The sequence below is a fragment of the Sceloporus undulatus genome, chromosome 6, assembly GCF_019175285.1.
Source record: "Sceloporus undulatus isolate JIND9_A2432 ecotype Alabama chromosome 6, SceUnd_v1.1, whole genome shotgun sequence".
Lineage (NCBI taxonomy): Eukaryota > Metazoa > Chordata > Lepidosauria > Squamata > Phrynosomatidae > Sceloporus > Sceloporus undulatus.
This window is the reverse complement of record NC_056527.1, coordinates 114,806,819-114,822,180: the sequence shown is the minus strand read 5'-3', so window position 1 is coordinate 114,822,180 and position 15,362 is coordinate 114,806,819. Positions and strand designations below refer to the sequence as shown.

The 15,362-nt window shown below is 42.1% G+C and overlaps 1 protein-coding gene across 2 annotated transcripts in view; it reads left to right on the top strand.

Moving 5' to 3' along the window:
- MYH6 (myosin heavy chain 6) overlaps positions 1-15,362 on the top strand; it is a 41,481-nt gene that overhangs the window by 4,650 nt on the left and 21,469 nt on the right. For both annotated transcript variants that reach the window (XM_042475572.1, XM_042475573.1), the window contains exons 2-15: positions 30-71; positions 841-1,042; positions 2,407-2,550; positions 3,696-3,852; positions 5,277-5,304; positions 6,309-6,417; positions 6,761-6,853; positions 7,213-7,276; positions 7,821-7,919; positions 8,297-8,400; positions 9,661-9,799; positions 11,388-11,506; positions 13,423-13,572; positions 14,265-14,435. In XM_042475572.1, the coding sequence (XP_042331506.1) occupies positions 842-1,042; positions 2,407-2,550; positions 3,696-3,852; positions 5,277-5,304; positions 6,309-6,417; positions 6,761-6,853; positions 7,213-7,276; positions 7,821-7,919; positions 8,297-8,400; positions 9,661-9,799; positions 11,388-11,506; positions 13,423-13,572; positions 14,265-14,435 (1,578 nt within the window). In that variant the 5' untranslated portion in view covers positions 30-71; position 841. The remainder of the gene's footprint in view (positions 1-29; positions 72-840; positions 1,043-2,406; positions 2,551-3,695; positions 3,853-5,276; positions 5,305-6,308; positions 6,418-6,760; positions 6,854-7,212; positions 7,277-7,820; positions 7,920-8,296; positions 8,401-9,660; positions 9,800-11,387; positions 11,507-13,422; positions 13,573-14,264; positions 14,436-15,362) is intronic.

Below are 15,362 nucleotides of genomic sequence, written 5' to 3'. Positions count from 1 at the left end.
CACTGTCATCATTTCTTCTCTTTTCTCAGGCTTTAGTTCTTCCTCTACTATTTCCTCCAAGACCCGAACAGGTAGGATGACCTTCCTTCAACCTCTCCATCACCCATCCCAAATTCTTCCTCTACATCTGAATGCATTGGGGTGGGGGTGAGATTAGCCATGGGATACTGGGATTCAGTTCATTACTGATAGCTCCTATCAATCTCATGAAAGACGGCTCTCCTCAAGTACTTGATTTTTAATTAATCAGTATTTTATAGTGTGTTGTTTTATTTTGATATGTCTTTTAGGAAAGGGGGGGAGGTGGGGGTAAGGGATTGTGCTGAATTTTAAATGTGTAATGTATTTTACTGAGATTTTTGTTTCTCTTTGTTACCCACCTCGATGCGCAGGGAGAGGAGGGATATAAATTATTATTATTATTATTATTATTATTATTATTATTATTGCTGCTGAATGAAATATCATGGGTGGTGCATGAAATAATTCACCAAGAATAATGTTGCAGTGCTTGGAAAAATTGGCTGTCACATTATGGATAGTGTGAAAGCAATGGCAAACCTACTCTGAACAAATCTTGCCAAGAAAGCCCTATAATAGGTTTGCCTTAGGGTCACCATACATTGGAAGTTACTTGAAGGCACACATCACACACAAACACAGAGAGAGAGAGAGTCCAAACCTTAGCTTTTCCAAGCCCTGGTTGGGGGTCCTGGTAATTCTGGCCCTCCAAAGTAACTTTCTTAAGCTCTCGTAATGCCACTCCACCTGAGCAAAGGAGTTGCAGCGTGCACAGCATGTTTCTTTCACATGGTCATCTGCTTTTTTTCTTTTGTCCAGGATGGGTGATGCACAGATGGCCGAGTTTGGAGCTGCGGCCCCTTACCTCCGCAAATCTGACAAGGAGCGGCTGGAGGCGCAGACCCGGGCCTTTGACCTCCGTACCGAGTGTTTTGTGCCGGACGAGAAAGAAGAGTTTGTCAAGGGCAAAGTGACGAGCCGTGAGGGTGGCATGGCCACAGTGCAAACTGAGACTGGCAAGGTACCCATAGCACAGTCTTGGGTTCAAGTCAAAGAAGGAACGGGTGCAAAACAGCGTACCCTGTAACTATAGCAATTTGGCAGGGGCAGTCCTGTTCAATCCTCTGTCTTCTCACCTTTTCAATGTCCTTTTCTCCCCCCCCCCCAGAGCATCTTAGCTGCTGTTATCATATAAAGTAGTAGCTTCCTAAATTTCTTCTACGTTTGAATATTATATTGGTCTTATTCAAAATATACTGCTCTGGGCTGATTGGGATTCTCTCTTGTAGTATTTCCATTGTTAAATCATGTATTCTTCTCCAGAATTTACCTTTCTTTTCTTTTTGCTAAATTGCATCAAAACATACCAATACTAGAAGAATGGTTATCAAACTAAAAGAAATGAAAGATTTAGATACAGTAATTGGCCTAATGAGAGACAGTTCAACAAAAGAAGTAGAAGAATACTGGAAACCGATAAAAGCCTACTGGAGAAGGAAATGGTCAGGTTTAGTGGTCATTGACAAATACTGGATAAGCAGAAAGATTAATTGGAAGAATATTCAGGGACTACATAGGACATACACTATAACATAGAACAAAAAATCAAGACAAGTTAAAAATCGCTAAGAGTGCAATAAGAATAGAAGTTATAATTACAATGCAAGAAAGAGAAATTTCAGATAAGCAATCAAGCAGAAAGTCTAACACAGTCCTAGAAGAAGATGAATAATTGAAGATGTTAAGAATCATACTTGAGAAAAATGCAAGCCTATGACCATTATTTATATATATATTTTTCTCCTCTATAATTTTTAATACCTTTCCCAATGAAGAAGCCAATGGAGCTTTGAAAGCTTGCCTCATGTATTTTGTACATTTTTGGTTGGTCAATGGAAGGTATCGCCGTTTTGTGGATCTGGGATGTTATAGAAACCTGGCGCAAGGATCCAGAGAGGGAAAGAGAGCAGAGAAGCCATGGGTTTGGTTGAGGGAGGCTAAAGGTCAATTTGGTGGATAATGGGTACTCTGCTTTGCCACTTGGGAAGACAGAATTATCACTGAGAGTGCATCCACAGTTCACAGTTATAGCACTTCCATACCATTTTAATGCCATGACACCATCCTATGGAATTCAAGGATTTATAGCAGAGTTGGTGAGGGATGTAGCATTCTCTGCCAGAGAGGTCTAGAGCTATGTTTCTGGACTGGAGCTCTCTTGCAGAAAAAGCTATGTCTCTCTCAGCAAAGTACAAATTTCATGACGCCATAGAATGAACGCATGGCAGTTAAACATGCTAGAAGTATGCAATGTTTATACACCTCGGAACCTAGGGATGGGTAGATCCTGCCTACTCACAGGTCCTTCTTCCTCTTTTCCTTTAGACAGTGACAGTGAAGGAAGCGGATGTCCACCAACAGAACCCGCCTAAGTTTGACAAGATCGAGGACATGGCCATGCTCACCTTCCTGCATGAACCTGCTGTCCTTTTTAACCTGAAGGAGCGCTACGCTGCCTGGATGATCTATGTAAGACAGCTCACACCCCATTACACAAAACCTGAGAGGAGCAATGCATAGGACACTTTCATGAGGGGGAACCCAGTGTTCAAATATGGCCCCACTTATATCTCTATTGATCTAAGAGTGCATCAATGCTATAGAAATAGTGTAGTCTGACATGACTTTAACTGCCATGGCTTCATCCTACAGAATCCTAGGATTTGTAGTTTTGTGGGACACCAGCACTCCTTGGCAGAGAAACCAGCCATGATCAAATCACTCCCGACAGATGGCCATCCAGCCTCTGTTTAATTACCTCCAAAGAAGGAGGCTCCAGCACACTCCTTATCTGCCAGGTAATTTTATTACCTCACCAAACTACAAATCCCAGAATTCCACGGGATGCAACTAATGCAGTTAAAGAGGTATAAAGATGGTTGCTATCAAGGTTGCTTTGTAAATATGTAGTGTGAATAATATCTGCATCTCCCTAGTCAGAGTACTGAGAGCATAAAGACACCATCTAATCTTAGAAGCTAAGCGGGGCATGGTTAGTACTTGGATAGGATATCGCCAATGAGTGTAGTAGGCTCTGTTTCAGAGGAAGGGACTGGCGAACCACCTCTATGTATTCCTTGCCTAAGAAAATCCAATGAAATTCATGGTGTTGTCATAAGTCAACAGGCAACTTGAAGGCACATGCGCACGTAATGCAACCAATTCTAAGAATGCAGAAACAGTTGTACTACAACAGTCAGCCAATGGGTTTAGTTGCATCCTCCAGGAAGTTTGGTGATAAAGAACATTTTGTTCTATAGACGCAAAAATTTGTTAACATGCAAAGTACAGAGACTGCTGAAATAATAATAACCAGACATGTTCTTGTTCTTTTATATTCAGATCAGATTCACTTTTCTTCTCCTGGCCCAGAGGTCTGGGTTTTGTTATTGTTGTTGTGAGGGTTTTTTTTTTCTTGTGGTTGTTTTAGATCTTCGGGATTTTCTAGCCTGGCATGCCTTTCTATCCTTGAAATACCAAAGATATAAAAATAAACAGTATATATATATATATATATATATATATATATATATATGGATTTCTGCTGGGTGGACTTAATACATTCTTCTCACCAGATCCATTGCTCTTCCATCTGTTGACTGTTTTTCCCACAGACGTATTCTGGACTCTTTTGTGTGACTGTAAATCCTTACAAATGGCTGCCTGTCTACAACGCCGAAGTGGTGGCGGCCTACCGGGGCAAGAAACGAAGTGAAGCCCCTCCTCACATTTTCTCCATCTCTGACAATGCGTACCAATACATGTTGACAGGTTTGTTGCCCCCACTTTCCTATGTTGTTCTAACCTATTTTTGTGCAAAATGGTCCAACAACCATTCAACCGCTCCCACTGTCCAATTTTACCTCTTTTCATAAGCCATGGAACTCATGGGCTAAAAGATGCTATGGTCAAAATATACAGTGGGAATTATGCAGCCTTTCAGCTATTGCTGGACTACAATTCCCAGTAGCTGTAGGTAGCATGCTGAGAATTGCAATCCCAACTTAGACGATGAGGACTATAGAAACAGTAAAAGAGTTCCTATACCTTGGATCAAACATTGATCAGAACAGGGACTGCTGTCAAGAAATCAGAAGAAGACTATAAGAATGGGGGGAGCATCTATGAAAGAAGTAGAAAAGCTCCTAAAAAGCAAAGATATACACCTAAGCATGAAAGTTAGAATCATACAAGCCATCGTATTCCCTATTTCCATGGAGGGATGTGAGAGCTGGGCAGTTAAGAAAGTGGATAGGAGAAAAATTCATTCATTTGAGATGTAGTGCTAGAGAAGAGTGCTGAGGATACTATGGACATCCAAGAAGTCAAACAAATGGGTCCTAGAGCAGATCAAACCAGAAATCATTTGCATTCCCCATTACTATGTATTGATATGAGAGCTTAACAGATAAGAAAATGGACAAAAAGAGAATGAATTCATTTGAAATGTGGTGCTGGAGAAGAGTGCTGAGGATGCCATGGAGAGCCAAAAGAAATGAAAAAAGGCAGCAGTGAAGCTGCAAGAACTTAAAAGAATAGTAGAGGGTAGGGAGTCATGGAGATGCCTCATCCACAGGGTGGCCATGAGTTGAGGTTGTTAACCAAGGGTGGTTAACAACAAAGCATCCAGAGGGCTGTAAGTTTCTCACCCTGCCATAAAGCATGGATTGCATTTTAAAAAAAGGATTAAAGGACAGGAAAATTCACAGAGCACAGGCCTTGGGGCTGTGGATGTTTACCCAAGGCAGCTAAGCAATGGAACCTCTATCTTCTAGAGCACTTTGATAACTTGATATTTAGATATGATATAGTTATATCATGTAGATATATGATATATAGCTACATAGATTTATATAGATATCTATATAAAGATATATAGTCATGATCCCATTCCCCACTGCCATTTCCTTCTCCTTTTGTGTCATGTCTTTTTAGATTGTAAGTCTAAGGGCATGGGACTGTTAAATTAGCAATCTGTAAAGCGCTCTGAGAGTCTTTGTGGCTGGCAGTGGGGTATAAATACTCTAAATAAATAAATAAATAAATAAGAGAGATAAACAATAAGGGATGCCTATCGGCATTTTATCTTACCCACAAACCTCCAGGTGTCTGCCTACCTATTCACTGCTGCAGTCAAAAAACTAGGTTAAGCCTGACCCAGCATGGTTATTCTTACTTTCTCCTTTTCCTTTCAGACCGAGAAAACCAATCTGTCCTCATCACGTGAGTGACAATGTTGTTGTTGTTAAAAACATGTCATCTTGCTTACAGTTAAAAACAAAAGACAAAAACCCTGCAGCAACTCAACAACCCTGAGCATTAAAAAACTCATTAAAATCAAAGCCAAACTTAACATCTCCTAGAAAATATATTTGATGTTGACATGTTACATTCTTATACCTGTTGTATTTTTTTTAAATGTAACTTGAAATCATCTATTTTAGTTGTTTTTAAACAATGACAAACTAAATCTACTTTTCAAGGAGTGTAACTACTGGTGGTGTGTGTGTGTGTGTGTGTGTGTGTGTGTGTTGGAACTTCTAACACATGACTAAATCTTGGAGAAGTTATTTTTGAAACTAGAACTTCCAGATCCCACCAGCTTGACTATTCAGAACTGACTCCTGGAAGCTGTAGTTCTAGGAAAGTGGTTTCCCCAAGCTATTTTAATTACTTTTTCAAACTAACTTTCCAAGTTTTGAGTGTTCCTCAGCTGAAGGTGTCAGAATGAAGTCCTGTTTCTGTTGTTGCTGTTAGATGTATTTGTAGGTTGCCTTCAGTACAGGCTGCATCCATACATCCATATTTCAGAAATGATCTGGTTTGACACCACTTTAACTGCCATGGCCCAATGATATGGAACCCTGGACAAACTACAGTACCCAGAATTCCATAGCATTGAGCCATGGCAGTTAAAGTGGTGCCAAACCAGATTATTTCTGCAGTGTGGATGTATCAACCATCAAGGAGACCTGCTGTGAAAATCTTGAAAGAACTAACGCATATACTCATGTTGGCCTCATGTATAAGTTGAGGGCAAGTTTTGAGACCAAAATGGGTTTTGCTATGACCTGTGGATAAGCCAAGAGTAAAACTTAGACCCAGGATACCCTTCTTAAAAAACAAGAAGTGACTTCCAGGTCTAATATATATTAGGGGCCTGTCTGCTCTTCCATCACCTGCCCTACTGCCTCCATTCTCACAATTGCATTCTGTCCTTGTTCCAGCGGAGAATCCGGTGCTGGAAAGACAGTCAACACCAAACGGGTCATCCAGTACTTTGCCAGCATTGCTGCCATCGGTGACCGCAAGAAGGAGCCTGCCAACACCAGCAAGGTCCTTACCATTTTCAGTCATTTATAACAGGGGTGGGCGAAGTGCAGCCTTCCAGATGTTGTTGGGCTTCAGTTTTCATCACCTGTCAGTGACATTTTAGTCCAACATATATTTTGAGGTGGACAGGTTAAAGATGTCAACTTTTACCACTACACAGCAGTAGTCCAGTTTTCCTCAAATCTTCCCCCTCCCAGAAAGACCAAGACACCCTCCCTGGTTCTCTATACTTTCCTCATGGCTGTGCAGCAGAGAGGAAGGAGGGATAGCAATGGGGTTTCTCAAGGATATGGAGTTAAACATCAAATGTTTCTCATTTCTTTTCCATCATTTGCTCCACTTTCAGGGGACGCTGGAAGATCAAATCATCCAAGCCAACCCTGCCCTGGAAGCCTTTGGCAATGCCAAGACACTGCGAAACGACAACTCGTCCCGATTTGTGAGTGCTCCCAGTCCAGGAATCTGGCTAGCATAAGTCTTAAGAGAGAGAAAAATATGGCATCCCACTCAGGGACTGTGCCTAATATGAGTTGATACTTAGGTGGGGGTAGGAATCACTAGCATACCCATATGCCCTTCTGTGACTATTCATAAATACTCTTGTTATATTTTTGCTCCATATTTCCTCCTCTATCCCAAGATACCTCCCACAGGCAATGCTTGGTAAGAGGTTGAAAAGTCTTGTATCTTTTCCAAATTCATCCAATGAGCTTTATCACTGTGGAGGATTTGAACCCAGGATCTCATTGATTCATCTCTAACAGTCTCATGTACTCACACCCATATGCTTCCACCTAGGGTAAATTCATCCGAATCCATTTTGGGGCAACGGGCAAGTTGGCATCGGCTGACATAGAAACCTGTAAGTGGAGCTACAGAGACTTAGCTCTCTGGCTTATCTGTATGTCCATCTGTAGTGTCTATCTATGTTTGTCTACATGCCTTTTAGTTTGTCCTTAAGCCTCTCTTTCCATATTCGGTATCCAGCTGTACATATTTCTATCCAGAACATGGAAAAGTTACTTGCTGGGGGTTATATCAATTGTATGAAAGCTTGGATGTTTTGCTCCCAATGCAATGAACAGTCTTATTATTACTACCAGTAGAAGCCTTTTATTAACTCCTTTTATTAACTCCACATACATATTGACCTATATGAAGCGGGGATTGTGTGGCTCCCCAGATGTTATGGACTGCAACTCCCAGCAGCCCTAGCCAGATGAGCTAATGTTGAGGAATCTTGGGAATTGTAACTCAACAACCCTTGCATCTTGGCTGCACAGTTCCCATCCTTGGTCGATATTTTGGCTAGTCTTTCTATTTGTAATGGCTTTCTTGGCTTTTGGACACTGTTTTTTTTCCCCCAGTCCATTCCTTTGGTTTTCACATGCACTTTTTCCTCTTAGATCTGCTGGAGAAGTCCCGTGTTATCTTCCAGCTTAAAGCTGAAAGAAATTACCACATCTTCTACCAGATTCTGTCCAACAAGAAACCAGAGCTGCTGGGTGAGTCTTTTTGTTTCCTTCCAGAGGCGATAGAAGGAAAAGCACACTGACTGAAGCCTCTTCCCTCCCAACAATGATATATCATTGTGAACCTAGACCTCTTGGAATGAAACATGTTTTGATTTGGCTTGGTCTTGAATAGGTGGTTAAGAACCACTAACTTTACAAAAGACATGTACAAATATATAGAGAGATGGATCAAGACAGCTACTTGCTTTTCCAAAAAGTTGTTTGCAAACGCAGCTGTGAGGGTTCTTCTAATAAGTGCGTTGCAATGTAAAATATTGCACCTCACCACTGATGCTCACCTCATTGTATTCCACTCCTAACCCTTTCTGTATCTATTTTCTGTCCTCCCATAACTCACTTCCAAACAGACTTGCTCTTGGTTACCAACAACCCATACGACTACCACTACGTCTCCCAAGGAGAGGTAACTGTTGCCTCCATCGATGACTCCGAGGAGCTGATGGCTACTGATGTAAGTGACCTCAAATTAGGACAACCAGAGACAGAAAAGGACAAGTCACCGCTACTTTTGATGGTGGCATAGAAAGAGGGCTTCCACTTCTTGGCATGATGCTTCTACGTCTTTAGAAATTCCCTCTTCTGCACAATTATTGAATTTACAGGGCCCCTTTCTCAGGGTCAGTGCTAACATTAGGCACAGTGAGACAAATGTCTCCTTGTAGCAGATCATCCCTGCCCTGATACGGCAGCAAATTATTTTTCAATTTGTTATGCTTGTACTATTACTGGAAGAAATAGGAAGATGTACCGGTGAGATTTTTCTGCCACAGGTGCCAAAATGCCTTGGTTTACCTCTTTGGGAGCGAGAGCATTCAATGCTTCTCCTTACATCAAGTATCTTGGATCTGCACTGCTGCATCTAAGGATAATATTCTACCATGGATAATGCAGGGAAGAGAGAAGCAATGAACCATAAATCATCTGGCAACTGTGTGTTTCCTTCATATCCTGCACATGGGCTTCCTAGATCTAATCTGCACTGCAGAATTAATGCAGTTTGACACCACTTTAATTGCCATGGCTCAATGCTATGGAATCATGGGACTTGAAATTTTGTGAGCTACTTAGCTTAGCCTTCTCTGTCAGAGAGCTCTGGTGGCACAACAAACTACAAATCCCAGGATTCCATAGTATTGAGCCATGGCAGTGCAAGCAACGTCAACCCGCATTATTTCTGCGGTGTAGATCCTTGAAGCAGTTTGACTGTTGGAAAAGAGGTTGGCAGGAAACCTTTGGCCTGATCCAGAAAACCTCTGACAAAATATGCTAGAATCCTGGTTGCATTCGCACTGCAGAAATAATCTGGTTTGATACCACATTAACTGCCATGGCTCAATGCTATGGAATTCTGGGAATTGTAGTTTGTTGTGGCACCGGAGCACAACAAAATAGAATTCCCAGAATTCCATAGCATTGAGCCATGGCAGTTAAAGTAGCATCAAATTAGATTATTTCTGCAGTGCGGACACAGCCCTTGTTGCCCAAACAAGGCTAGAAGATTGGGGTGGAACTATTTATAGTCAGTGGGGGGTGCTGTGGGCCAATCAGCTCTCAGGGGGTGGAGCTATCTTGTAATTGTGGAGCAGTGCCACCTGCAGGCCAGGTTGCAAAATGCAGGAGTCTAGGAACACAGCGGGTACCAAACTCCAAGAGCATCCGTTTGTGGCCAGTCATCCTCAATATCTGTTATCTCTTTTTATACCTCACGCAGAGTGCCTTTGATGTCCTGGGCTTCACTCCAGAGGAGAAAGTTGGAGTGTACAAGCTAACCGGTGCCATCATGCATTACGGCAACATGAAGTTCAAGCAGAAGCAGAGGGAGGAACAGGCAGAGCCTGATGGGACTGAAGGTGAGAAGATAATGGGTGGCATAAAACAAGAATTGGACAGATCTGTTGGGTGAGAAACAATGTGGTGTAGGGGTCAATGTTGGACTGGGGCTTGGGAAAATCCAAGGTCTAATCCAAACATCTAGCTATAGAGGGGTCTTAAAATAAAGATTTGTACTTGTTGTTGGGTGCCTTCAAGGGGTCTTAAAATAAAGATTTGTACTTGTTGTTGGGTGCCTTCAAATCCTTTTTGACATATGGGAACCCAAAGGAAAATCTATCATAGCATTTTCTTGGCAAGATTTATTCAGAGGGGGTTTGCCATTGCCTTCTTCTGAGGCTGAAAGAGTGTGACTTGCCCAAGGTCACCCAGTGGGTCTCTATGGCTGAGCAGCTATTCAAACCCTGGGCTCCAGATTCATAGTCCAATGCTCAAACTGCTATGCCATGCTGGCTCATGTCAAATAAAGGTATATGACCTCAAATAGGAATTCTTGCAGTCCCCAATTTATAGCATTACAGATACTGAGATAGTGAAAATCATTCATACCTAGAATGCTTGGTGTAATTGTACCTGTCTGTTAGATGCCAAAACTGTATTTCTACATGTTCATCTAGAGTTTTAAGGCACTGCAACAGAGTGTGCCCTTGTTTTCCGCTGGGGTTTGGTTACAGAACCCTCCATGGATAATGAAATCTGAGGATGTGGAACAAACTCCCTCGGAGTGTAGTGGAGTCTCCTTCCTTAGAGGTCTTCAAACAGAGGCTGGATGGCCATCTGTTGGGGATGCTTTGATTTAGGTTTCCTGCATGGCAGGGGGTTGGACTGGATGGCCCTTGAGGTCTCTTCCAACTCTATGATTCTATGATTCTGTGATGTTCAAGTCCCATTATATACAATGGCATAGCAAAATGGTGTCCCCTATATAAAATGGCAAAATCAAGGTTTGCTATTTGGAATTTATACCTTTTTTTGAAGATGTTCAAGCCTTGGATGCTTGAATCCATGGATAAAAAAACCCCTGTGGATAAGGAGGGCCAACTGTACTTGAAATTTTGTGATTGAAGGAAAATTTTGTGGGGCAAGGGAGAGAAATTCTTTATTCTTATCTCCCCAGCTGCTGCCCATAGTTATATTCATGAAAACAGTGGGGGGGGGGAATTGGATGATCTTGAGTCTATTTCTCTCTCTTTCTTACTGCTTTATCACACGAGGGGGCAAACGGGAATTAAACGAGAGTTAAACTAGAGAAAACCAGGAAATGTCATGTGATAAACATCAGGCATTTCCTGGTTTTCTCTAGTTTAACTCTCCTTTAAATCTCGTTTGCCCCTTAGTGTGATAAAGCAGTTAGTCTGACCTACCTCACAGGGTTGCTGTGGGCATAAAATGGAGAAGACTGCTGTATACACTGCTTTGAACAAAATGGAGGGAAGATAGCAGCTAAGAATAAGGATAATTAATAATTCAGATGAATCATAGAATCATCTGAATCCAGTGTGGCTTGTGTGTGAGAGAGAATGAGATTTATTGAAGGCAAAAGAAATCACAAGAAATGAAACGACTAATGCATCTACCAGATCCAGAACTATTTCCTTTCCTTTCTAGATGCGGATAAATCTGCCTACTTGATGGGCCTGAACTCAGCTGACCTGGTCAAGGGGCTCTGCCACCCGCGGGTGAAGGTTGGCAATGAATATGTCACCAAGGGGCAAAATGTCCAACAGGTGAGGAGATTTGCTTGCGAGCAGCTCCAAGGTTGGGCTGAGGTTCTGGTCCCCAAGTCTCCAGGCAGAAACTTGGCAACAGGCAGCTGGTTTGAACTAATAGGTCCAGAGTTGCACTGACAGAGAAACTGTACCTGTTGACTTAACTCTCTGTTAGACAATTGTCAAAAGGGAGGAACCTCCTCTTTGTTTCCGGCTTATATACTTCACAGCATTCTCTATCCAATTTTCAAAAGAATAAATTTTCATCTTTAAAAGAAGTAGGTTATAATGCAGGAATGGGAATCATGCAGTCCTACACCTGGGGGTTGTGAATCCCAGCATTCCTTGCCATTGGCTATGGCTGGAGCTGTTAGGATACCCAGTAATATCTGAAGGGTCAAATGATTCCCATCCTTGCTATAGTGGTTCCAGAAAATTTACAAACATACAGTATCCAGAACTTAGACAAATTACTTTTGGGACTACAGCCCCCAGAATCCCCTAGACAGGGTGGCTATGCTGATAGGGAAATCGTGAGCACTTTCTTCCTTAGAAGGAAGAACTGCTGATGCTGGCCAAGTTAGTCCCATAGTTTGCATTAGGCTGGACTATCAAAATCCAGCAAATTCTGAGTTTGCAAGAGCATGTTCTTCTGTCTCTCTTTCCAACATGTGGACTTTTCAAGGAAGAGTTTAAATGTGCTTTTAGGATATGATTGTATGCATGCTTGCCTGGGAAGGCACCCACATTGAATATAATGGGATTTTTCTACATAGAAATGTACTGTTAGACCCACAGATTTTCAAGTTGTTACTGTCACACTAAGGACTAGAAACGTGATTTACCACTACCAGTGGAAAGTCAACAGGAGTAAAATGGCCATATTTAGGGATAGCCTACCCAGGAGACTGCCTGGAGCCACTGGGGTTTGAGAACAGGGTATTGGGATCAGGATACATCTGTCACACAGAGACTATCTCCTCAACAGCTGAAAGAAACAATACAACTTGTGATTCTGATTTACAAACCCTAGCATGCACGGTCTTTAAGGATTCTCAGACAGGGATCAATTGTGCTTGCAAACTATATATCAGGGTTATGATATGGGCCACAAATGCAGTCATAAAAATAAGGTATTCCAGAGCTGAAAGACAGTCCTCATCCAGGGGAGCACTTGATCTAAAGCTGAGCCCAGGAATAAGGTCTGAAACCACAAGAGATCATGGCTTATTTTGGAAGCATTCTATCTGGGAGGCTTTAGGAAAATCCAATGGTTTATGGAACTGGGAGGCAGAAGGATTAGATAATCCATGGTTTCTAGTCCTTATGGCTGTATATTAAATCCCGTATCGGAAGCAGCATGTGTAAGAAGAGGAGCAGGGATGTGCCATTTCCCTCAGCTTGTGCTGGTGGCCTTCTCAGAAGCAACCAGTTGGCCCCTGCAAGCCTAGAAAGACCATTGGTTTGGTACAGAGTTATTTTTGGATTACAGCTCCCAGAATCTAATTCTGGGAGTTGAAATCTGAAACTCTTCACTGGTCTATTAAAATTCTCCTGAAGTTCTTTGCTTTTGGAAAATAAAGAGAGGAAACCAAACTGGTTGTCCTTCCACCGGTGGTGGTCCTCCTCCTTGTTCTGTGACAAAACACATCCATCATTAGTCTGGATGATGTTAGAACTAGGTGTCTTTTAGAAGTTGCCAAAGCCTCAAATACCAGGGAGGTGATATAGTATAGGGACATAGAGGCTTGTTGGAGTTCTTTCAAAGTGCCTTTCTTGAATTTTGTTCTTTTTCTTTCTCCCAACCCAAGTCAATGACTCTGTAGTGGCTTCGTCTTCTTTTTCAAGAGGTTGCTCATGTTTTTCTCTTGGTCTTCTCTCATTGCATTTTTGCATCAACCCATGGTTGGCTGACTTACTCATTTTCCACTCAGGTGTACTACTCCATTGGAGCCTTGGCCAAGTCCGTGTATGAGAAGATGTTCAGCTGGATGGTGGTCCGAATCAACAACTCTCTGGAGACAAAGCAGCCCAGACAGTATTTCATCGGGGTGCTGGACATCGCAGGATTTGAGATCTTTGATGTAAGTCCATTACAGTAGGGCAATAGAGGGGATGGAGGGGGGAGCAATGGCATACTCTCAAAGAGAATTTAAAAATGCAGGAACATCAATAAACCAGTTCTATCCATTTTCACCTCTACCAGGTCTCAAGTCTTTTGCAAAGCTAATGAATCATAATTCTCTACTCAAGATCAATCTACCCCAAATGCATTATAATAATATATTGTTGCTGGGATAATCCAGCTGCATCCTCCCTGTTCCTAGCTGTTCTGAGGATTGTGAATAAATTTAGAAATAATTGAGGAAGGTGGCAGATGATATCATTGTCCCCACAAAGCAGATTGTCTGGACATATCAGCCCTGTGGGCTTTGGTTTTACTCCACCACTGAGGAGTGATTTAAGACTACAGGTTGCTCATATGTTATATATTCCAGCCACAATTTTGCAAGAGTATTTTGGACTGAAATTCCCAGAATCCTCCAGACAGCTTGGCTATGCTGGCTGGAGGATTCTGAGAGTTATAGTCCAAAAGGAACTTCCCCAAGCTCTGATTGAACCTTCCAGTTTCCCACCCACCTGTAAGAACAAACCATGGGCTGTAAAGACTAGTGATCTTTGTTTCAATCTTGGGGAAATATTTTCCACCAGGTTGGTCCCAGCTCATTGCTTCTTGACTTTATTCTCCCCCACCAACCCCTTGTTCTCCACCCAGTTCAACAGCTTTGAACAACTCTGCATCAACTTCACCAATGAGAAGCTGCAGCAGTTCTTCAACCACCACATGTTTGTCCTGGAGCAAGAAGAGTACAAGAAGGAAGGCATTGAGTGGGTCTTCATTGACTTTGGCATGGACCTGCAGGCCTGCATTGACCTCATTGAGAAGGTAAATTATGAGATTGAGTTATAGGAAATTCAAGATTTGCTGCACAGATTCTCTTTTCTTACACACTGCTGTGAGACAGAGGTGCTGTGTCTGCCCTTCATAGCTATACCAGTTCCATACCAGAACTCCATCCTATGAGATCCTGGGATTTGTAGTTTGGGGAGGTATACAGTCATAACAATTCCATACTATGGCTGCATCCTGTGGATTGCTGGGATTCGTAGTTTGACTAAGCTTTTAGCATTCCCCATTAAAGGCAGTTCTTGTCTATTCTCCTGAATTTCTGCACTAGAGGTTTATAGGAGAGAGTAGCATTCCACCAGACAGTGCCATCAAGATTCTTTTAAACCACATTTTTCCAGCTGCACAGATGTCCCATCAGATCCTGTTCTGCCACCACACAAAGCCAAACACAAAGGGATTTTCCCAAAGTTAAAAAGTGCCGTGATTTTGCTGCTTTTTGCACAGGTTAATGTCACATTGATACTTAATTCTAGTGACATCATCTGAAAACATCCTGGGCTTAAACCCCAGTTATGCACGGGATTTAGGCACTTCCCTCCCATGTGATAAACTCCTATGATAGGTTTACCTTAGGCCACCATAAATCCAAAATGACTTGAAGGCAAATTAATTGACTGGATTTGCTCACAGTGAGCAACTGCTGCATAACATTACCCTGCTGAACTTCTAGTGACTTCCATATCAGAGGAGCAGTAAGTATGTTCTGGATTTTAGACCAAAATTTAAAGGTGCTATGCAAGGTGCTAAACCTTATCTGACAAATAGGTTCAGGATCTCTGATAGCTTCTTTCAATTCAGATTATTTTATTTATTTTATTTATGGTATTTATACCCCACCCTTCAGCCCTAATGGCTATCAGAGCGGCTTAAACTCAGATTAAACTCAGAGCAGATTCACCACCC